This window comes from Falco naumanni, chromosome 4 (genome assembly GCF_017639655.2).
Source record: "Falco naumanni isolate bFalNau1 chromosome 4, bFalNau1.pat, whole genome shotgun sequence".
In the NCBI taxonomy this organism is placed as follows: Eukaryota; Metazoa; Chordata; class Aves; order Falconiformes; family Falconidae; genus Falco; species Falco naumanni.
The window spans coordinates 44,697,341-44,722,523 of record NC_054057.1 but is presented as its reverse complement, the minus strand read 5'-3'; the positions used below and the strand labels follow the sequence as shown (position 1 = coordinate 44,722,523).

Genomic DNA, 25,183 nt, shown 5'->3' with positions numbered 1-25,183 from the left:
TCCCTCCTCAGCTGGGCAGGGGAGAGAAAACACGATGAAAGGCTCACGGGTCGAGATAAGGACAGGGAGGGCACTCAGCAATTACCTTCATGGGCAAAAGAGACTCAACTCAAGGAAATGTATTTATTGCCAGTCAAATCAGAGTAGGATAATGAAAAAACCACCTTCCACTTCTTCCCATGTTCAACTTCACTCCCAAATTTTCTACCTCCTCCCCGCCAACAGCACAGGGGGACAGGAATGGGGTTTGTGGTCAGTTCATCATATATTGTCTCTGCAGCTCCTTCTCCTCAGGGAGAGGGCTCCTCACACGCTTCCCCTGCTCCAGGGTGGGGTCCCTCCCATAGGAGACAGCTGTCCACAAACTTCTCCAATATGTGGAGAAGCCTGTGGGAAGGCTGCAGTTCTTCACTAACTGCTCCAACATGAGTCCTTCCCATGGGGTACAGTCCCTCAGGAACAGACTGCTCCAGAGTGGGTCCCCCACAGGGTCACAAGTCCTGCCAGCAAACCTGCTCCAGCCTTGGCTCATCTCTGCACAGGTCTTGCCAAGAGCCTGCCCCAGCACGGGCTTCCCATGGGGTCACAGCCTCCTTCAGGCATCCCCCTGCTCTGGCATGGGGTCCTCCATGGGCTGCAGGTGGGGATCTGCCCCACCATGAACCTCCCTGGCTGAGGGCACAGCTGCCTCACCGTGGGCTTCACCAGGGGCTGCCGGGGAATCTGCTCCGGCACCTGGAGCTGCTCCTGCCTCCTCCTGCGCTGACCTGGGGGGCTGCAGGGCTGCTGCTCTCACAGCCTCACTCCTCTCTTCCGATGCAGTTTCTACTGCCCAGGGTTGGTCTTTTTTCCTGTCGTCTTAATGTTAACCCAGAGGTGCTACCACCATTGCTGATGAGCTCAGCCTCGGCTACTGGCAGGTCCCAGAGCCGGCTGGCATTGGTCTTGTTGCATACAGAAGCAGCTTCTAGCACCTTCTCACAGAAGGCACCCCTGTAAGCCCTCCTGCTAGCAAAACCTTGCCATGTAAACCTATTCAGTGGTCTCCTACCTCTGTCTGACAACTATGTGAAGAGGAATTTCAGCTCCTAGATGTACCCCTAAACCACCAGCGGTCAAACCCAATGCCTACATAGGTAAGTTTCTTTGAAACCCCATAGGTACTGCATGCACGCAACCATCTAGGTATAACAGTAAACTCTTCAGTAACACCTCTGCTGTTAAGATGGCCAGAAAGCAGATAGATTTTAGCTATCAAATGTAAAAGGTAACAACTTTCTTTCATGACCCAATCAGAGACCACTTCCCACCCACCCCCCCAGACTGTGCTCACTTCTTCCTTTTGAATGAGAAAACAAAAAGTTAGGCCTCAAGGACTTACCACCCAAATCAAGTCATTCAATATAGATTTTAGTGACTTCAAAAATGAAAAGTTTTATTTCTTTTCTTTCTAAGTGCAGATTCACGTTATTTAGCTGGAAAAGTTCCCATTCAAGTCCCACTGCTGAAGCAGCAATTGAAAAAAGGTCTGCATTTCTAGGGAGAACATCCCCTAGAAACCGAATTAGAAAAAGTGCTATTTTGCCATAATTCTTAAATTTATTTACAAGTTTAAATGTTTTATACACCTCAATTTACATACTAGGGAACTTGATTATTACATTCTATAGCAATTTACAGTGAATAAAAAGAAAACCAATATGCATAATTAAAGTTAACCTTTATTACTCCAAAACCAGATGCCAAATATGCAGCATTTCTGCTGGCTTATTCCTAAAATACGTGTACAACTAACTAGTCAGCCTAGACATTTGGTATACTGTTTTATAACATTTGGAAGTTCTCCCACACTGCACTGGGATGTCGCTATAAGTAAGCTGACAAAAATAGGCAAATAAAAAGTTATCCTGGTTTTGAAAGAAAAATAATATGCATGTGCTCTTACTAAAAAACTAGGTTAAAATCAAGCATTACACTCAGAAAATTCTAAAATATGGTATTACTTCTAAGTTTTAGGTATAGCTACCAATTTCCATTCATATTTATTGGCACAAGCCCAACTATTTTAATATCCACGTATGGTGACCTTCAACATTCATATGCTAATAAAGGCCCTCTCTGCAACAGAATTTTATAGTCCCAAGAGTCAACAATTAATTGCGCTGAAACATTATGATCAGTGTGTGTTATTCCTAAGCACCAGTTCCATGAGATCAAAAGAATACTGGCATATAATTGCTAGCAATCACTTCCACTTGGCTGGAAATTGCTTTTGTTTTCAAAAACTTTTTCTTATTATCTTAGAATTTCCAGAGGTTTCTGTAAGGGTTCAAAGAAAAGGTTTTATTTCCCTACTTCTATTGCAGAACAGAACTGGGAATGTTATTTGAAACAACACGTGCTTCAAACATTTTCTGAACTACTCTTTAGTGAGCAGTATTGCCCTCTTTGAAGAAATTATCTGTTGGATTATCGAACGCCTATAACATAGTATTAGTAGAAAACAGTTCTGTAGAATCTCCAGCAGTGTAAAAGCACTGTCATCAAAGCACTGTTATCCATCTACTGCAGCAATAAGAATTCTAAGAATCTTGTCAGCAGCACATCAGGTCACAGGTATTTCTCTTATCCCTGCCATGGTTCTGCCCAAAACGTGGTCCGAAGAGGCTTAGGCATGTTTAGCCTGTTGGTTTTGCATTTTTAATGCATTTTCTCTCCCAGCCATACATGTGTGTATGTTAACCCCAAGAGCACTGAAAACACAATGTTTTTGTCTAACGTGAAGCTCCCACCATTCCCTTTAATAGAGATGTACTGTGCAGCTGCTTTCTTAGAGATGTTTTGTTACATTTCTAAATAAGAAGTCTTCTTTCAAAGTGATCTCTAGCCTCAAACAGAGCACAAGCATGAGTTAGACTACATTCTACTCTTTTACAAATTGCTCTGTCATTATCTGTAAAACATTCTACAGCACATATTGTGGGGTATCACTTCAGACGCACATGTAGCAGTGTGACCCAGGAAGCTATGCCAAAACACACCGGTGTATCTGCATGTCTTTCTTCTCAGCTTCAACACACTCAACTGAACCAAAATGCTCAACTCAGCCCTGAGTTTCATCCTTCTAAATAACCTCTTGTGGGAAGAGTACAGGGAGCAAGGGATGAGGAACTTGCTTTATTTTGTGTGCCTTATCCCGATGAGACACAACAAATAGATGAGTAACAGAAGCTCACAAGAGACAGAATATTAAAAGTGTCACTAATGCCATACACACATCAGGAAGGGAAAAAAAGGCTATGCTGCATAAGACTACTGCATTGCTAGATGTACATTCTTCAAATTATCAGTTACTGTATCCCCGAAGTTATCATCTTACTTCTAGTTTTTTTCCCTCTAGAACAATTTGGATTTCTTTGGCATCCAAAGTCTCATATTTCAATAAAGCTTCTGCTAAATTCTTGTGTTCTTTTGCATGAGTCTTCAGGATGTTCTTTGCTCGCTCGTATGAGTCCTAATATTAAAAAAGGGTGGAAAGACATTTTAAGATTTTAGAAAAAAAACAACAGCAAGATTCCACTTTAAAAATTGTTTCCAGGTAAATACAGCTCGAAACAAACATTTAAATTTGTGCCTTGTATTTCATAGCTAGCACAGCTCCTGTCTCATGAAGATTTAAAATCTAGCTGGCATAATTAATGAAAAAAAAAAAGTCCTGAGACAAAGCTTAGTATTTTTACATATAACTTAGAAAAGACTTACTAGATTTGAAAATTTGCCAGTTAAATAAATTTGATTTTACATTATGAGCAATGCAACAGCATTCAAGGAATACTCCTCAGTTTTTAAAAGCTTATAAAACCAAGTATTATGTACTTTTAGAAAGCTGAAAGCTACCCAACAAGTTACTGCAAATGGGTACACATTGCTGGCATTTCCAGCTTCAACTTTAATTTTTAGTTCTACATAGGTAATTCTTACATAACCAAGTCAGCTCAAAACCAGCTACAGCAGAAGTGTTAATTGTTTAAATGTTGTGATATAATTCTCCTGTCTGTACCAAACTAATTCAGATTACTACAACTGTGAGCTGGAAGTTCTATGATTATCAAATGTTACAAATTTCCCTAAGCATCTGACAGTGATCACCATGAGGAACAGGATACTGGAAAAGGCAACTCTCTGATCCGATATGGCCATTCCTGATTCTATACAAAACGCTTTAGCTGCAAGTTATGAAGTGTGGGAATAACACAAAACATTCACATCTGATCTAAAACAATTTGTAGCCATACTTTGTTTCCTGTCAATTGAATAGGCAAAATACAAACACTGACCAAATGTAAGAGGAAATGTTGAAGAGTATATCAAAGAACCCAACACCACCAACTTGTTTCTTGTGTGTGATAATCACCAAAACATCTTGATATGCAGAGATTCAAAGTTACAGCTACATGAAATACTTGGGAATACTTTCATTCACCTGTGTACTTTCACCAGTATACATTACCACACTGAATAATCAAGTAAACTGATGCTCAACTCATCTCAAAATGGATGTATCAGAGTGGAGAGGGAGAGAACCTTACCCGTAGAAGTGTTCTTACTTCCTGTTCAATTGCAGACTGAGTTTCAGGGCTAACTTTCCCCGTATCAGTATAGGTCATAACACCAAGCTAAACAACAACAGCAACAAAAACCAATCGTTATCTGTTCACTGTTGCAATAATGCACATAAAACACTGCAAGAGCTTCCTCATCTATTACTTCCATGTGCAAACAAATAAAATCGTTATTAGATTATGATGCACGTTGAAGTGCTTGCACTTCACAAAACAAGCCTATTCATCAACTACATGGTGACTGCAGAGTTCTATTTCAATAGGTCAGAGTACAGATGCTGATTAAACATCTTCTCTAGAAAACAAAACAAAATCCCTAGATTGCCAACACTTAATGGGTAATGAAGATGTCTAGGTAAGTTTCTTTAGAAGTCTAGGAAACTTGATGTTGTCACCCGTACCCCCACCCTAAAACCCAAGATTATCCTCAATTCCAAAATGTTTGGTTTTATTATAAACATTTTCTGCAGACATAGTAACTTTCAAGGCAGTTTTGCGGTGAAGATCTTGCAAGGTAATTTTTAAACAGTCAAATATACAGGTTTTCTAGTCGAGTTCTCTCTAGCAGAGCCAGTCATAGAGCTTATTTTCCTTTTTGCCAGAACTACTTAAAGTCTCTGTGATCACTGACAGCCAAATAGGCTTTTAGTTACGGAACCTGTCTTTTTAAGATACAAATATTTAAGGATTGGTGATACTACCTTCTCGCTCATTCCAAATCTAGTCACCATTAGTTTTGCAATTTTAGTAGCATTGTCAAAATCACTGGAAGCACCTAGATAGCAAACAGATGTAAATTACATTATTGAAACCAAGTTAAAACATACCAGTCCAAAGCTTTGATCAAAACATTATTTTAACTACAATCTGCTGACCTGTTGTGATGTGATCACTTCCAAATATGAGCTCTTCTGCTACCCTTCCTCCCATACAGACATCCATCTGTGCAAGCAACTGGGATCTAGTTTCACTCCATCTGTCGTTTTCTGGGAGCAAAGATACCTGTAAGATATAGAACTATGGTCAGGTAACAATAAACAGAAGTAGTACTGAAATAATCTGAAAAGTATTCTTGTTTATATCCAAAGCAGATATAAAGGCTTTTAAGCAACAATTTTAGTGCTCTGGGCCTCCTCCTAGTCTACACACTCATCATGTTGGCTCAGAGGTGCTCAGTCTACCAGCTGAAATGGCCTCCTACAGAGCACCACAAAAAATTAAGCAACTTAAACCTACCACCAAAAGAAATAGAACAATCTGTTCTATCCATTTCTCCTTACACTTGTACTGAGCACAAACCAAACCGCCTGGAGGATTCAGGCCAATGATTTTCTTTAACTGAACACATTAACTTGGATAAAGTTCAACAGATATTTTTCTGTTCAAATGCTTGGCAGCTCAAGGCAGAACAGAAAACTTAGGGATACCTATGCTAGAAACAAGGTAGGTACTCATTTAGGTTTAGAAAAACTCACGCTGGACAAAAAACAGCTTGGTAAAGGATGCGTGTGTTAGAAGTATAGTTGAGCAATGCTTCTACTTCCCAGTCCTTTCCATTCTTCAAAGTTTTGTTGTTGGGTGCTATTTTAACTGCAGCAGAATCAACATACATTTCTTCGCTTGCCTATGAACTATTATACCAGCATACGCTGGTCTTATTTCAAAATGAAGGAAGAGAGCTTTCTATCACACAGAAAAGATGACCCACGAGTTTTCCAAGAGGTTACTCATAACGAAGTATTTTGACATACTACAACATGCATTAACATAATTACAACCAATAGTGCTGTCAGCAAATTCCTCAACAACACTAAACCAACAAAAAACTGTAGCAATACTCACATGTCCAAGTGTTGTTCCTCGTGTCATGATTGTAGCCTTGTTGATCGGCATTGCATCCTTTGTATAATATGCAATGATAGCATGTCCAGATTCATGGTAAGCGGTGATGGTTTTGTTTTTCTCATCAATTTCTACACTTCTGCGCTCAGGTCCTTAAACAGAGCAACATTATTAAACTTCTGTATAGCTGACCACCACAATTCACACATTACATATACTCAAACAAGGCACAAAGTAGCTGAGGAACAGCACGCAAGCAAAATTAACTAACGCTCAGTAAGTGCAAAATGTTTACGAGTAGGGTATTAATGTCTAAAATGGACCTCAATATACTCTACAAACAAGTTGCTTTTAAAGGAATAGATTTAAAATGAAGTTCACATATCTGAGAAAATCCCATTTTTTTTCTCTCAAGTATGAACAGCCCAGATTTTTACTCTGTGTCTCAGATGTCTAAGTTTTGTGTTATCACTTGACAAATTACTTAGAATGCCAGGTTTCTGCTCATTTATTCTCTTCTTTCCTTTAAAAGTAAGTAAGGGAAGGGTAAAAAAAAAAATAAAAAAATCAGGCCACGGCCTCCCTCTAGGCTGAAGTACAACATTCAGCTGTTTTGATTAAATAGAAGCAACAAGTTTTAAAGAATGTGTTCCATACTAGATTTTTACCTACTACTCTCCGGTCACAAAAGGTTCTAGTCAATATTAACTAACAGGAAACTTACTTGAAAAAGCCCCACAAAAACCAACAAACCAAGAAACAACAGCATAAACACTTCCTTTTTTCTCTGTAAAGGACTGAATCACACAAGAAAACCCTCATATACTGTAACACATGTATGACTTTTGCATAAAATCCTACCCATTAGAATTTTGTCCTTGGAGAATTCAAGTTCTTTCATGGTTACCATATCTTTTCCATCGACAGCTGCCTTTAAGGCAGCTTGATTTACAAGATTCTCAAGCTCTGCTCCAGAAAATCCTACTGTGCCTCGTGCAATTATTTCCGGATCAACAGCTGTGGGGAAAAACAAACAAACTTGCCATTAAGGGTCCATATTGCTCCTGAAAAGGTTTCTAACATAAAGAAATATCAAGAAACTAGAAAATTATAAGTAAGAATCATGTTCTATTGAAAATGTGTTAAGCAAAAATGTTTCAGCTTTAGAAGAAATGAAGACTAATTCTTAAGACACTGAACCGTCGGGGACTGGAAAGAAGCGCTGCCTCAGGAAACTGTCATAATACTGCATACTAGACAATTTTCCTGTTCTTTACCAAGACACAGGGCAAAGCCACTACTGCTGATAGAATAAAGAACTAATACGTGCAGTGGGCTGATCCAGTATAAAAACCGTTACATAAAAAGATATATTACAGTGAAGTATTTACTTACATGGATCATACTTTATCTTATTAAGGTACCACTTCAGAATTTCCGTACGACCTCTTACATCAGGCTTGGGAACAGTAACTTGCATATCAAAGCGACCAGGACGTATTAATGCACTAAGGGAAGAGGCAATTTAATACATTGACTTAAAAATGCTGCAATGAACTGTTACTAATAAGGAGCAAAACTCCTGATATTTCTAAAGACAGCTACACAGACTATGTCTGGCACACAGGTGGAAACAAGACATTTTTCTTACCTGTCTGTAAAAAGACAGAGGAAAGATGTTTATTACCAACCCACTGTAAAGGGGTTTTTATGTTGGAATGCAACTGGTCGATTTAAGCAGAAAAACTTCCAGAAATACTAGATGCTTAAAAGGTTGTTACTTATTTCTCCACATTTTAAGTGGGATATACACACACACAGAGCTATAACACTGTAATACCTGAAGATTATCACAAAGCAACTTTGTTCATGTGGTGGAGTTGGGTTTTTTTTTAATACATGTTTTGTAAAAATTATTAATAACACATTATACTCACTTATCTAATGCTTCAGGGAAGTTTGTTGCACCAATAATAACAACACCTTCATTAGGTTTAAAGCTGTATGGAAAAAAGGGTGAGAATTTTTTTTTTTTTTTGAGACAGAATTTAACCTATTGTCAATAACTACTTCTATTTCTTATTTCAGATGCACTCAAGTGGCCAGTCAAAAAAACACCATCAAATCACAGTATGTGACCCAAGAATGACCACATTTAACCCAGTAAGTGGTTAAAAACACGCCCTGATCTCAGAGTGGAACTTTTCCTTTAGGTACATAGCCAGCCTAAGAAAAAAAATTGAGAAATTATTTAAAATAATTGCAGCTGTTGAGCTACTCAACTCAGAAGCTTGTATATTATTTACAGCAAGGCCATTAATGCTACTGTTGATAGTACTAGAAAGTGGTCATAAGAGCATCTTAAATTTATATCCTTAAAAGCATTATGAAAAATTACAAAAAACATCAAGGCTGTCAAGGAAGAAAAATACACCCAAATATCCAAAATATGTCAGTCAAGAACCTTCTGTGCCCTCAGAATCCATATATTTACCCATCCATTTCAGCCAGAAGTTGATTAATGGTCTGTCTTGAATAGGGATGCATTGGAGATTCAATTCTCTTCCCACCAACAGAGTCTAATTCATCAATAAATATAACGCATGGTGCATTTGCTTTTGCTTCTCCTGACAAAAGAAAAATAGCAGAAGGACACTTCAACCACACAAAGGAAAAGACAGCGTATCATGTAATTTAGGATTCTACTATTTCCTATTACTCTTGGATTATGAAGTGTTCCATTAAACATCACCAGAACTGTCTTGATTTTAGCCTAGAAGAAATGAAATTATTTTGGAAATGAAGCGACACAAAGAGAAGCAAGGCTCTTCATCTCTACATCATCTTACTCTTACACTACAAGAAATTACTAGTGAAATAGATTAAGTAATTAATTGTATTTTATATCAACTTCCTATAAGTTTATTTCATAGGCTTGAGTAGAGAACACTGACCTATTAAATAAAAATAATATGAAATGCGATTGCCTAAATGCTAACTTATTTTAATAGAACCTGCTTGCTATTTAACAGTGAAGACCTCAACTTTGAAAGTATTAAGAACACAAAGTAAAAATACAATAACAAAGTTTAAGACCATCAACTGGTACATGCATACCAGGACACAACTCATCTCGCCCAGCTAGATATATCTGTAAATTGCTATTAATGTACAAGTCAGTCACCTAAGCTTCCATAGTCAACAGGAAGAAATGCACATTTTAAGGTACAACACACACTGCTTCACATAGAAAGGATGCAAAATGTAAGTCACATTTCTTCTACAAAGGCAAATTACCTTCTACATTGTATATGCCTGCCTGACACAATCAATCTTCCATTTAAGAGAAAAAGTGGATTTCCCCCTCCTCAGTAATATTTATTTGCATACTTAAAACGGAAAGCCTCTTCGGTGGAAGTTATCAATCTAAACATTAATTTTAAAAGTTTCATTACAATGCTATTTATTCTGGGCCTGTTGATGGGTGCAAGAAAGAAAATCGCAGCTTAGTGCTACACTGTGATGCTGTAAAGCTCCAATTCAGGATTTAAAAAAACGAGGGAAGTAATTGAGACTGTTAACACTATCTTTTATCTTAAATTTACTATTTTATTCAAACTTAAAATAATTTACATATGACAGTAAGTAAATTACAATAATAAATATTCCATTTAGTTTATAGGACATTGTATTTCTAATTAAATTAATTCTGTTCTCTCTGGGAGCGTTGTAACATCAGTTATAAATTTTGCTACAATTTCGTGTGACAGCCAGCAAGATTCTACAGTTAACTGATGCTCACAGAATTCTGAGACTTAGCTAAGCAATTAAAGTTTTATGATCCTCATACACTACTACTACCCAGTAACTAGAACTGTACCTAATCAAACCTTGTAAACAACACTGAATACTTAATCTCGCATGTGAAAAAGATTTCAAAACACAAATATTTAACTTACTGAATAGGCTTCGGATGCGACTAGCTCCTACACCAACAAACATCTCATCAAACTCTGATCCAGATGCATAATAAAATGGAACATCAGCTTCACCAGCTACAGCCCGTGCAAGAAGAGTTTTACCAGTACCCGGTGGTCCAACTAACAGAATACCTAAAAAGTCAAACGAAAAACCAAACAACAAAAAAACAAACCCACAGTTGTCTTACGCAGGTACCATTTCTTCCATCCATTAGAAGAAATACTTTAGACTTGGCTTCAAAAAGCTGTTAACATCCCATTTCAGATACTGCTCATTACATGCAGCCTGAAGAAGCTTCCTACAACAGATCTAGATACACTGATCCATGTCTAAACAACAAAGATTTTTAAGGCTGTCAATGAGAAAAAGAAGCCTGAAATATTCTACACAATTACTGTTGAGTTTAGCAGCTGTATCCCTGGCAGTGTCTTCTCCAAACTGACATCTTCCTAGCTGTTTCTGGAAGTGGAACTTTTTATTTTAATTAAATTATTCCAAGTAATTGACTTTAACCAGTGTAGAGCACTAACAGGAAACAGACTTACCAGGCTTACATATTTCAGATTCACTTGGCCTTCTACTATGATCAAGCTTAATCATCCTTTTAAATGAAAACATTTGTTTCTGAACTGTCTAAAGCAGTCAGCAAGCACTAAAGGCGCCAAAAGCCGTATGGAAGAAATAAAGGCCTTTTAAGAGTTCAGTTACATAAAAATCCCTGCCTTTCAAAATAGAGAACTACTGTATATTAGGAAGGCACAGTAAGTTTTGCCTAACCCCAACATACTCATTTGCACAATACAAGGTCTTTTTTGGACATTTTTACATTCCCTTGGGTAAGTTTTCCAAACTAAACTTAAGTTACAGATCTTTCTCAGATGAGAAAACGTATAACAGAATTAAAAAATTTGAGGACAAGAAGCTAATGACTTTAACAAAAGATATCCTTATAAAGACAGTTAAAGGAAGGAGGGAAAAAAAACAAAATACAGACCTCTAAAAACCTCTGAGCTACATAAAGTTCTACTCAAAAAGGCATTAACTTCGGTTACACATTAAATTTATCAATAATTCTATTTTTAATACCATGTTAAATTCAGTGACAAAGTAAAAGAATTTTTGTAGTTCAGTACATCATCTCTAAAAGGTTTACTTGGAACTTCAAAGAAATGTCGATTCTTAACCCTGTAAATAAGGCTGCTAACAATTCTAAACACAAGTTTTGTTTCTTGACAGACTTTTTGCCTGAAATCTACAAGTCCACTGCTTTGCGCTGCCATAGCTTATTACCCTTAATGTTATTATTGAATTTCTACCAAATGCAAGATGTACTCAGGCATCTTTGCTTCTTCTACCTGAATATCTCAGAAACCTCAAATTTTCTGTGGAGGCAGGCAGTGACACCCAATTTTTATATATGGTGAACTGAAGGTAAGATGGGAAGCATGCATGCAACAACTACCTTAACCTCCACTCCCCCACCCTCAAACACCTCACTTAAGCTTCTTTATTAAAGGATACCCTTTCACAACTCTCTTTGAAGATTTGCTTGCTCCTCAAATATTTTAAACAAATAATGAAATCCACTACCTATGTCTAACATTATTTTACTACTTTTCTGAGATACAAACTAAATGCACAGTAGAGTATTTAGGCCCATTCTGGTCATACACTTTTTTGATTCCCTAACTAAAGAAAAAATATTCAGAAGCTAGTCTGCAAGTTAGTCATTTAGTATAGAACAAAGCTACAGCTACATATGATTTTCCACTCACTTCTGATGAGCAATGATTCTTACCTTTTGGAAGTTTACCTCCTAGTACAGTAAATTTGTGTGGGTTTTTCAGGAATTCCACAACTTCTTGCAATTCCTGTTTAGCTTCTTCAACCTACACATTAAAAACATGTCACAAAATATAACTAAGCATTTATAAAATACTGCATCTTTTTTATATAGGACAGTTTTGTATTAGAGACAAGTCTCTAATTGTGTATTGTTCAATAATACACAACAGAAAAAGGAGATAAAAGTGTACCACAGAATCTGTGGGGATACCAAGTGTCCATGAGTTGAATTAAACTTTATCTCCTACAACTGTTCATAGGAATCTGTAAACACTAAAGTCAGTAATACTGAAGGAATAAACAAACAGTTCAAGACCAGGTCTGTCCAACAAGATAAACACAGCATCAAAAATTCTACACGAAGATACTAGTCTAATTAGTTAAAGAGAGATTATTCTATCTATTTGTCCGATGGGAAGGAGAGGGGGAGGTCCTCATTTTGCCACTGACAGCTAAAGAGCAGCTGAATAGAAAAAAATAAATCTATCCAATCAACAGTAACGTGCCCACTTCTTTCTGGGAATCTCTGTATCTCCTGTCCTAGTATCAGACATCCAAAAGGGATGGTACCAAAAGAAAAAATGATCAAATGGCATTACCATCTTCTTGTATTAGTCAACTACTGCAAAGACAAATTAACATAGATACTTATGGCCTACCTTTTGCTATCCTAGCCTTTAAAGATGTGATTCAACAAGTTGAGAGTACACCTTTTATAAAGTTTTAAATGCCACAAAGACACAAAACAGAACAAGAGTGGTTAAACCCCTCCTTGATCTTGCAGTGGTCAATATATATAAGGCTCCAGTTCATACAAAGAAATTCCTTGAACAGAGTAAGACATTCTTCAGGCTCACAACAATTAGCTAAGCAAGAACTCACACACTTTAATTTTGAACTTACCCCTTTTACATGTTCGAAGGTGACATTTTTCAGCTGGATTGGATCAACTGCTGCATCAAAGATACTTGATGTTCGAAAGCGTACTAATAGCAAACAGCAGATGATGAACAATAAATTTACACATGAAGTCATTTCATTCCAAGACTGAACTTTGTACCTGAATGCAAACCATTAAGCCACTTTTAAAAGGGCATGTTTCCATTTACAAGTGCCCAGCAAGAAAAGAATTACTAAAAAAATATTTACAATATTTACAATTAATTCAGTGATGTAAGTGCTTTTCGGTTATTTGTAGTACAGAAAACCATGCACATACACAAAGCCAGAAGTTCTCCCTCAGTGTTTCTGCACATACCCTAACTTTCTTGAGATCTAGATGGTAACTTTCCATGAAGTTGAAATTCTCCATTTACATTAGCTCAGCCTTTGATCATTCCACTATTTCCAACAGACTTCTATGACAATTTGGCCATACAAGTACCTAGTTGCTATAAACTAAGCTGTGATTATAAATAAAAATCAAACCATTTTGCCTACTGCTAACCTTGAATATAGATGATGCGTTATCTAAGACAAATACATAATTGCTGAACCATCTCACGACTTCTCTGTTTGGTTCTGTGCAATTGTTTCACCAAAAGAATAAAAACAATCATACTAACAGACAACTTTTTTGTCTCTATAAACATTTTGTCACACTACTGTCTGAAAGGCTGTAGCCAAAAAGCAGTAACGAGCTCTTCTCTCTCACTCATACATTGAAATGGTATCCTAAAACAATCATAATGTCAAAACTTATTTGTTTTGTGCTGAACCTGCTGGAAGAAACAATACAAAGTGAAACGAGGGGTGGGGGGGGAAATATGTAACTAACCAGCATCAGAGAAGGAACCTTTCCCAGGTAAAAATGATGAATATATAGCAAGATAAAAACAAAGAACAAAGAGAAAGAAAGAAAGCAAACGTGATCTTCTCAAGGAATCTGTAAAAGAAAACAAAAAAAGTTTTAACATGGGCCAAAATGAACTACTTTCTGAATGCAAAGACAAGACACATGAACCAAAACAACTTACCAAGTGTTTTTTGCAGGAATACCTGTGCTTTCAAAAAGCCTTCTGCAAAACCAGTTTTAAAAGCATCCTGGTGTGCCTCTGGGATGTTTTTTGTTTTCATTAGCGCGTCCAAGTTTTCAACATCGATTCTTCGCTTTCTCAGGATAAAGCCCTAAAATATTATGTTAGTATGCACTTAGTTTTGATACATAGTTAACTTAATACCTGGCTAGCCTGGGTGAGTGGAAAAAATAAAATTAAAAAAAGCATATAATTCAGGTGCTATGGGGTTAGTTTGACAACACAGAGCAGTACCTTCAGCATGGAATCACAATGGCTGCCTCAGGGGCACCCTGATCTTTGCTGAACAGTAGAGGTTCAGAGCCCTCCTGGAACCCAGTTCCAAACAGAAAATGCAGCCTAAGGCAGATTTGTACAGAACTAGCTTTGTACACTGGATTCAGTGGGAGAAATTATGCTTAAGTTTTTCTTAAATAATAAAAATTTGTGAAGTCAACTAAAAATAATTTCCAAATATGAAATATCTTTGTAAATATAGTTTTCATAGAGCTTAATCAAATAAATCTCATATGCCCTATCAAATTTAAGAACAGCACTGCACGGAGCTAGCTCTGGTTCATCTCCATCCACAGTATACCTAGTCCACAGATAAAACAAACCTCATATGCCCAGAAGGGGAGAATTCAAAGCTAATCTGCATACGCAACAAGATCAAATGCTTTAATTAGCCTGACTTCTGTACAACCAGTCAGAAGCAAAGAGTACCTAGGTTAACTTGGTTTTGTTAAGTGCTTTGCTACCCCAAGCCTGAACAGTTATCTGCTGAATTAAAAGTATATAAGTGAGTTTGTAACCCCTAAAAACCACCAGATTTAAAAAATTTTATCTTACAAATATACTAGCCACAAGTAAATCTATTAAGATGTTAATCACATGCTAAACTGCTGGAAAAAATATTCTTCTTGTATGTTAAATTAGTTGTATTTCTGTTTAAACACTTAGATTCTAAGCTATTTTAACAAAACCACAAAAATATGAAAAATTTTATTTCTAGAGCTTAAAACCATTTTTATACTCTGAAGCTACTCTCCTAAAAGATTCAACTAATCTTTGTATTGATAATATATGAAGCAAATCTGTGTATTAATAAGAAAAACTGTGCGTTGTCATTAGCTCAAGCTTTAGAATCAAGAAACTTCTTCACACTAGTGGAACAAAATACCTTTTGTAAATTGTGAAGGTTCATTCAAGAGAAAAAGATTCCAAATAACCCCAAAACAATTTCATAATGTTACTCATATTTACCTTCAAAAGTGAAGAAAGTGAATTTTTTGTTTCTGTGAATTGTTCAGATGATGACTGCAGACGTCTTGCTCTTGATCTCAAAGTCTTAAAGTTCCGTGACTGTACGTAAACTTAAAAGTAGCAATAATAAAATGTTAAAAACTATCCATTACTACCACTACAAAAAAAAAAAAAAGTATTACAAAATTTGACAAAGTATTATATGAAAAAGACTACCAAGACTGAACTGGACATATCCACAGTAGAAAGCAATTTAAGATGCCTGACCAAAGTAGTAAAAACAAACCGTATGACAGACGCTTCTGGATCTAACAGTAATAAACTGAATAAATAAACCAATAAAGTTTAGTACTGTAAATGGGTAGTTAGGTGATCACAAATATGTTTGTAATCTAAACTCGCAAGCAGACTGCTTACTGTTTTGCAATATATTTTTCCCTTTTTTTTTTTTTTTTTGTTAAAATAATCAGTTCATGCTGTGCACCACAGATAATTGGCCAACCCCATCACCATCTCAGGGAATAGAAGAGACATACAACTGAACTCAATCCGGGCAGGCTGACAAACATGAAACATCCAAGAAGGATGGGAATGCAGGTGCCTGTTCTAAGATAAGCTTTGTCTAAAAGCTCAGCTGCTAAGATGCCCTCAAGAGATGTGCAATGGCTTAGGTGTGCTGTTAATCTAAGAAACTGACAAAAGAAACAAGACCATTTAAACACTGTGAGCTTACAGCGCTGTGTGTATGTCATCTTCTATCGCATCAAAAACCTTGCAATGGAGATTTTATCACATCAATCACAAAAGCTAAGAATACATCATCTTTCATCACTATGTTTTAAAATAATTACCAGTCGATTACATAGCTTTCACTAAGCCTTCTGTTACCATAGAACAGCACCAGATAAAAAGAAACTTCTGGAAGTGATCTAGTCAAACCCCTGCCCAAAAAAGGTTGAACTTCAACATTCAATCAGGTAGTTCTGGACCTCCGTCCAGCTCAGTTTTGAAAATCGCCAAGGGTTAAAACAACGCCACCTCTTCACACAATTTGTTTCAGAACTTAGCCATTCTCATTGTGAAAATCTTCCAATGGGAATTTGCTTTGCTTTTACTTGTAATTGTTGCCTCTCCTCTGAGGTGTACAAGAGAAGGGTAATTAACATGGCTCAGCCAGCCATTAGATCACTCCTTACCTTACCTTCTGCTAACTTTAAAACCTCAGATCCTTCAGCTTCCCCTATACATCAAACACTAGTAAATCTGCACCCTTCCTTGTGGCCCATCACTGAGCTATCCTCATTTTGTTAACATCTCTCTCTTAACCATGGGACACAAACAAGACACAGTACCAGAAGCAGCACCAGAAGAACTGAACGGAGGATAACACCTGAACTCCCTGAGCTCCTGATTATTTTCTTAGTAATGCAGCCCTGTTGTTACCCATCATACATCCAGAAGCAGTTTAAACCAGTCAAACACCTTAGAAAGTTAATCTGGGTGAATACTAGATTCAACATACTTATTGATTCAAAAGTAGTCAGCACAGCTATCATCTTTTAAGAATACAATCCACAAATAGTGACATCCTTGAACAAGATTCTATAGTTACATCGTGTTTACTACATTTTGGAAACGTACTACTCAAATGTAAGAATAACTTCACGATTTAAAGTGTTTATATCAATATAGAGCTCCTCCTGGAATTTTAGTGGTATTTCTTGAGTGACGTCTCTAAGACAAAAGCAAAAATACTTTCCCAAAATAAAAAGATACTATAGAGATTAAAAACAGTGTAGTTTATTGTTTTATACCTGGCCAACACCGAACATCTGAACATAAATTTTGGAGGGGATTAGGATGCTGTCTGTACAAACAAGATGAGCGTAAAGAACTGAAAACATCCACAAAACCTGTAAAAAGATACAGCAAAATTTAAATATACCCTACATTAAACGGCAACTAAACATTATTTCTCACACAGATTGTTGTTTTTTTTCTTAAATATTAATTATATTTTACTAAAGTCCTTCAGGCATCTGTAATTAGATAGTTAATTTCTTTGCAGTAACCTATGTCAGGCACTTTTCACTATACCAGAATTTTTCCCAATTGGAACTTCCAAAAAATATTGCTACCCAGAATCTTGAATTTGAAGCTGTATCTAGGAGAGAAAACTCTGCACATCTGTACAGAGCTAAACAAAATTATGTAGACTGGACAGGAATCCAAAGACTTTAATGAAGCTGAAGGGCCAGCATTCAACCCATCATTTGATTTCGAAGACTTTAAAGAACGGGTTGCTGACAGACATTTTAAAACACACTATGTTTAAAATATGAAAACATTTTACTATATTAAGCCTACTTAATTGTACAGTCCTCATGCAGAACAGGAAGAAATAAAAGAGCATCACAGTGAAAAAGTGATGCTGATAATATTTCAAGTACGCTATAGACTGCAAGACAAGAAGAGGGTTGTCATTTATCTGTTGTTACCAAAAGCTCAAATAACTCATCCTCATTTAGCAGGTAAGAATTATTCAAATAACATTAGAGACCTGCAGAGAGAGAGAGGGGAAAAAAATCGAGGCCAGGCCTACATAATCTCACTTCCATAGTAATTCATAAGCTAACGGGCAGGTTTTTTGTTTATTTTACACATTCTGAGAAAGTTAGATCAGTTAGATACATCTAGGACAGCAAAAGAGAACTCTGAAAGTTCCTACTAAATCTTTTGAAGTTCTATAACTGTAAGAACAGTTTACAAGCTAACTGAAATATTGAAGACCTATGGGAAGGAGAAAAAAACCAACTATCAATTTTACAATGCTGCATGTTCCACAGTCTTCTACAACACTGCATATTGGCTAATATAACACAATTATAATTATGAACACATTAATTTAAAAAAATGGAAATACTCTCCGCACTTTACGTACAACATACATGTACCAATAGTAAGTGTCATCCATAGCATACGAGGTCACCTACACAAAAGTTCTTGAAGATTTGTCCCTTGTCTGTGACAGTTTTCCAACTACAACTCTGCCTTTTCAACTGTGAATGAAACAACCAGTCTGATGGTTCCATGATAACCTACCAAAGCTCTGAAGCATTTGCAACTTTTTTCTTCACATTTAGGAAACTCCCTATGGGCTAATTTTTTTGTAGCCCCAAGGTATTATTCTTACACTCCTCCCAGCTGCAATACTATATAGGCATCTCAAGTGTCAGGTATATGCTTCTTTTTCTAACACATTCTTGAGCATCTGCAATGGCCTTGCTTCCTGTATTTTAGACTAATCCCATAAACCCATCTTTAACTGTAAAGAACCACTCTTGGTTTATGTCAGCAATGATATACTACTCTACATGAACTGTTAATAGTTTGCACCCTGAATTCCTTTCTAATTAACATCCCTGTGTAATGTTGCTTCAAGCAAAAAAGGAAGCACTTAATGTCAACTGGAGATGTTAATGACTGTCACATTAGTAAATTAGCAAAATTAATTTCCTCTATTTGGTGAAACAAACTGGTGAAAAAATTCATAGCTCAGGTTCATCATTATGAGATAATGCACTTGCACTACAGCTGAGTCCTGACAAGTCTTATAGCAGCCAACTTCAAATCTGAAATTTGAAGAAATAACTCCAAAATCTGGGTTTGATTTTCTAAAACTCCCAAGATTCAACAGCACCACACTAGAGACAACCTGTATACGATAAAAAAATAAATTAATACTTTTTCATACAGATTTTTTTAAACTATGAGTTATCTACAGCACAAGAGACTGAACTAAAGAGTATCTGTGTTCACCTTTATAATCTAACTTTTATAAATTATCATAGCCATTTTGCTCTGAAACATACCGTGCTTATTTTCAAAGAAGGACTCAGCAGAGATGTACGATGTATGCCACTGCGAAGAGATTTTGTCTTCTGCACAGTAGCCAGGAAGCAACCTGTTCATCAATTCTTTGAACTGGTTAGCTTTCAAATCAGATAATCCCAGATCTCTTAAATTAAGTATGGACTGCAAAACAGAAATAAATGTTCAAAATTTACTTAACATCACCTTTAGGGATAAAAAAGAAAATCAAGAATAACTGAATTTACTTTTTGCTTGATGCAGCAGCTATATTACACAGTTCAGACTGAAATAAAAAAATGTCTAAAAGAAGATGAACGAAAGGACACAATTAAAAATTTGCTACTGTCACTGCACAATAACTTTTCCATTTGCATATATTGTTATTTTCATTGCCACAGCACATTTACGACAGGCGTATTTTCTTCCCAATTCATTCTTTTTAACATCTTCCTGCTCCTTGATGGAAGTAGGCACAGAAAAAAATTGCAGTTTTCCAACTGTTTATGATGGAGCAAAAGGAGAACATAAGGGGGAAAGATGTACAGCAATAGCCACCCATTATATTTCATGCAAGTGAGCAAACAGCAAAATCCCCCCAACTTTTGGCTAGCCTTTTTGCATAGTGCAGATGCAGCAGCAGAACAAAGACTGGATATTTAGAAACTATACCCAGACTTAAAATCTTAAAAAGCCACAAGCTGCGCAGATGTACAACAAAACACAAAAGTTTCTATGGGGAAAAGGGTAAGTATTAAGATCTGGGATTTCCTACAAAGCAAATAAACTACGAAAAAAACAAGGAGGTAAGGCACATAAACTTGAGTTACTAAAGAAGTAACTTTGATCAATGTAATTTTAATCTTGTACTTTACAGCCAGGAAAAAATCTTTTTTTTTCAAAGAGTGTGTTTCAAAAATACATGTTGCTTTGGACTCTTAAAATATCTATCAGCCTCTCAATACTGCTTCTGCAGTAACATCATCTTAACTGAGAAGTAAATATTCTATTCTAAATGTATGTGCACAGATATTTAAATTTTTCATTGTTTGAACATTATGGATTATATTTTTGTTTATCCTAAATTATTTTTACATAAGCTTTATGTTGATCTACTTAAGGTGAAACTAGATTTCCAATAAAAAGACATACATGAAAAATACTTGAATAAAATATCAAAAGAAGCATTTTTAGAACAGTATACCACGATATTCAAAGTTTATAGTTTAAAATGGATTTCTTAAGTATTCTGTTTTAATGACACAATTTTAACATTGTGTTGGGTTGACATACTCAAAGTAAGTACAAATACATTTTTAAACACCATTTGACATTTACACATGGTTTAAAGGAGTAGGTTAAGCCTTCCTACTTCAGCTAAATAACTGCTTGGAAAATTACTGAAATGCTGGGGTGGTGGGGGTTAAAAAAAACCCACAACATTTTCTATGGCCTTTCAGAAGAGGTTCCTACTTTCGAGCACATATTTAACTTCACAGCAGAGAAGCTTCACGTTCTCAAATAATGGGGTTTTGCCATTCTAATAGTTCAACTTTATGCAATATTGTATTATGTCATTATTTGCCAGTTTTAAATTTGAGTTTAACATTTATTTAAGCTTAGGTTTACTACAGTCTAATCAACTTGCTTTAAGAACTTTCTTTAAATATACTTTGAGAGACTTTTTAAATAATTATTTTTACACTTCTGTCATGCTAGGAGGAAGCGAACACAGGTGTATGATGAATTAGAGAGAAAATACTAAATGTGAAAAGCTCTCTCTATTTAAAGGAGACCAGATTCTCTTGCTGAGTAGGAAGACAAACACAGAACTGAATAAATAAAACACACTTTAGTTTCATTCAGTAATCCAGATTTCCCACTGAAATGAATTTTTATCACCAGAAGCAAATACAGAATTATACACAAAAAAGAAAACAATGGAATCACAACACAAACAAGGGATGATTAGTACAATCCATGCTGATTTCCAAAGTTCTGCAGCAGTTAGTGAGAAATTCCACATTTTTCCTCCCACACATTTTCTTAGTTATAAAAATTGTTCTAAGAGATGAGCTACAATAGAAGTGGCAAGATCTGATACTACTTTGCACTTTCAATTTTTGATTTTCAGCGTGAAGATCAGAAAATACATAATGATAATTAAAGATATTTTAATAGAAAAATAAGAAAACGTGCAAATATGCTACTTAATCTCTCAAAAACTCTTAAAATATTTTAAGTTACAGTCTGTTTTCTCACAAGCAATAACAAAACAAACTTTGCTAGAACTGAGTGGAAAGATAATAATGGGGTTATATAACAGAAAAGTTACTGTTACATTAGAGCAAGAAACATTAGGTTGAAGGTGAAAACAAATCCTCTCCCCATTTGCAAATTACGACTGAGGCAAGTACTAGCTTTTTTTCTGATTCATGAAATACTGTATTTTTGTAGAATCCTTACTGCCAAAGCACTGACTGAAGCTCTGTCAAAAGTTATATTCTATGTGTTGACGCTGTTTTGTTTAGCCACATGATTTTATAAAACGAGTCAAACACTAAATTCACTTAAACTGATGTTATTCAGATTTAATTAAGTTAAAAAATAAACCACCACTTTTCTCCAAAGGTTTTTAGTACCTCGCTCTTCTGAGGATCATGCTCCGGGGTGGTGTCCCTCTGGACAGGCTGCACGGATGCTGTGCTGGCAGTAGTAGTGGAGCTTTTTGGTGAATGAAAGGCATTGATAAGGTGACTCAGAGGAACAGTAGCCTGGATGGGTGGGGGGGGAAATCAGACAATGATTTAAGCTTGTTTGAACTATTTAACCATATCTCCATTCCAAACCCTGGCTTATAACTGCATGTCTTGTACACTGTCTTTAGCTGAGGACTTCATAATAAACCACATGAACTTGGTTTCAACCACAGCATGAGCCAATAGCTCTATTTAAAGAAAAAAGAAAGTTTAAGTATGCATGACAAATTAAAACCTCACAAAGCTTGGAAGAGAAAGGGGAAAAAAGGCTACATTTCCCGTTTTCAAACATAAGCACAGTTTAAAGAAAATAATCACTAGTTTTGCAAATATGGAGTAGGTACAGATCACTGACACTTAGGAGATGCAGAGTACCCTCAATTTGCACTTAACAGAATGTTTAGACAATGTCTTGTAGGTTGTTCTCAGCTGAAACAGCAGAGAAACAAAATTGCTACCACACTTAATACTGCCTTCAGAATAGGGTTTTTTGTTTGTTTTTTATGTATCACTTGTTTGCTGTGTTAGATATTTGCTGTTGCAACCAGATGGCAGAACAATAAGGAATGTAATATTTGTCAGAAGACAGCAACAAACTCAACAATCATTTAATGCAAATAAAATACAAAGCTTTGTGAAACTGTTTTTCCCTTGTAGCCACCATGCCCCCATCACAATCAAGTCTTACATGCTAAATAGGTGGGTTTTCCCCACATAGCAATAAATGACACAAAAAAGGAACACCGTCAATATAGGGAGTAAAAGAGAGGAAAAACGGTAACAAGCAACTTCTACACTGAAAAGCCTGCCAGTTAACACGACTCTTGAAATGTTTAAAACCTGTTTACAGTTACTGTCATTCAGGAGCTTTCTCTTCTTTGTAAGAAATATTTGCTTAAAACAATCCTGAGCCTGTCTTGGTGTCTACCAAAACAAAACTATGATCACCATTCTAATATGACTTCACAACACAGCCACAGAAAAGAAGTAATGCTCTTTAAACAACATGAGCAGACAAAGAATGGTAAATGAGTTACTCCATCAATTTAGCGGTAGGCCTTAATCTCAGATTTTAATATGAAATATTACAACGGTAAATCCTAGATTATGCCTAGACAGATATCCAAGCAACAGATCTCATCAAGCTGGTTCCCCTTGAACCAACTTGAACAGAAAGTTCAGTGGCTGCTTTTGAGTAGCACTGAATCATGAGGATTTATTAACATCTTACTAATTCAGAAATCACCGCTCCTAAATACTATTGACTACTATATTATTTTTAAAAAAACACCTATTTTCATCTATAAAGTAATACTTTTATAACGGGAAATATCTTATTTTTTTCCCTGCATCATACAAATTATTCCCAAAAATTCCCTTTATGTTTTCTTCCTTGGGATCCCACGTTAGCAACAGACCTAGGTATCAAAACTAACCTATACAATGCATATACACATATAACAGTCAATTCTGCAGTTCAGCAGCACCCGCCTCAACTCAGTGACGCCACCTCATGAATCAGTACAGAAGCCCAGGCACACCACATGTCAGGGCTCCTCCTCTAGCACATGTCTGTGTCTATTGTGACTATATGGTACAAATAATTTCAACACTTCCAAAACGCCTCAATCTCATTACACATCACTAGGGATGCAACTAGTTGTGCTGGAACAATATCCAATTAAGCCTCTCCACCCAGGAACACCCTTCTGCGAGAACTTCCATCTCTGTGTTGACCAGACAGAAGAGAGACAATGCTGTGAGACATGAAAACTGCCTCGGAATTAATTGTCCAAAATTATAATTAAACTCTGGGAGTTTGTGGTAAAACCATAAAGCCTCCAAAGGTCAAAGTCAGCAACCCAACAACTAACACAGCTTTCTTCCTGCATTTCCCGCTATGAAAAGATAAAATGACACATTCCGAAAAATATTATCACAAGTTCGGTCATTTCACTACACTAACAAAAGCAATCAACACATTCTCCACTTCTAGAAAGAACCAAATTCCAGTGTGGAATAAAACTATCACATACCATCCCCCCAACACAAATGTAAACCCACTGCTTCAGATCAAAGCCCGCAAAATCCACTAGTCCCATCAGAGTCACTGATAGAAGATGCTTTCTCGATTGCATTCGGACTTCTATGCAATAAATAATTGAGGGACTTCTCCCTCTAACTCTTTTAATTAATTTTGTTTCGGTTTTCACAACAATCCGTGACAAACAACAGCGCAGTTTCACTTTGGCTGTAGTAACATCGCCGCCCCTTGCTTCCACTATAAAAACAGATACTAAAAAGCCCCATCCCCAAGTTACTCCTTCATTTCAGATTTCACAAGCTTTTACTGTACCTTCCCCCCTCCTCCAGTTACACACTTCTCTCCCAGGTAAGTGCCCCAGGCCGCTGCAGCTGCCAGCCGCCCCTCTCCCCGCGACGCGCCCCCCCCCCCCCCCCCCCCCGCCCCCGCCTCCCCCGGTCGCTACAGCCCGCCCGGCCGACGCTCTGCAGAGCCCCCAAAACCCGGCAGCCAGGGCTTCAGCTCCTCCCGCCACCACCCGCAACGCCCGGCCTCCTGAGAGCCTCCGGCCGGCCTCGCCGCCCCTACCCCGACACGAAACGAGCCCCGACCTCAGCCCGGCGGAGCGGGGTCCCCAAGCTCGGCGAATGGGGCGCCGCCACGGGCCAGGGCGGCCGCGGGTGCGCCCCGCCAGCCCCCTCACCTGAGGCTGCACGGTTGAGAAAGAAAACATCCTCCCAGCGGGGGCGGCGACCACGGCCGCCTCTCCCGCTTCACAGCCCAGCCGCAGAAGCCGTGCCCGCCTGTCGGCCTCCGCCACTCAGTCGCTGCGGCCGCCGCCGCCAGCGGAAGAGCCCCACGGCTCCACTCCTCAGGAAAATGGCCGCCCCCTACGGCCGGCAGTGACCAGGCCCTACGCTGTCCCGGAAGCGGCGGGAAACGGTAACGCTTCCGGGTCGC

General features: G+C 37.3%; 1 protein-coding gene across 1 annotated transcript; it reads right to left on the bottom strand.

Moving 5' to 3' along the window:
• Positions 1 to 1,701: 1,701 nt before the first annotated feature.
• On the bottom strand, positions 1,702 to 25,141 carry YME1L1 (YME1 like 1 ATPase). Its single transcript, XM_040589955.1, has 19 exons — positions 24,927 to 25,141; positions 22,084 to 22,215; positions 19,444 to 19,606; positions 17,386 to 17,484; positions 15,572 to 15,681; positions 14,267 to 14,417; positions 14,068 to 14,175; positions 13,194 to 13,276; positions 12,244 to 12,334; positions 10,424 to 10,576; positions 8,959 to 9,091; positions 8,402 to 8,464; positions 7,860 to 7,972; positions 7,326 to 7,481; positions 6,465 to 6,616; positions 5,498 to 5,624; positions 5,324 to 5,397; positions 4,590 to 4,676; positions 1,702 to 3,514 (listed from the first exon to the last, which is right to left on the bottom strand). Exons 1-19 carry the CDS (start codon positions 24,954 to 24,956, stop codon positions 3,371 to 3,373), a joined length of 2,169 nt encoding a protein of 722 aa, XP_040445889.1. The 5' UTR covers positions 24,957 to 25,141; the 3' UTR covers positions 1,702 to 3,370.
• Positions 25,142 to 25,183: the final 42 nt, after the last annotated feature.

What these genes read in the sequence shown, in the direction of transcription:
- YME1L1 (XM_040589955.1), bottom strand. Translation starts at nt 24,956, where the DNA reads ATGTTTTCTTTCTCAACCGTGCAGCCTCAG. An exon ending in AGGAGGTAAACTTCCAAAAG is followed by an intron (nt 10,577 to 12,243) that starts GTAAGAATCATT and finishes TTGACTTTTTAG; the next exon opens with GTATTCTGTTAGTTGGACCA. An exon ending in TTCCCTGAAGCATTAGATAA is followed by an intron (nt 7,973 to 8,401) that starts GTGAGTATAATG and finishes CTCTTCCCTTAG; the next exon opens with TGCATTAATACGTCCTGGTC.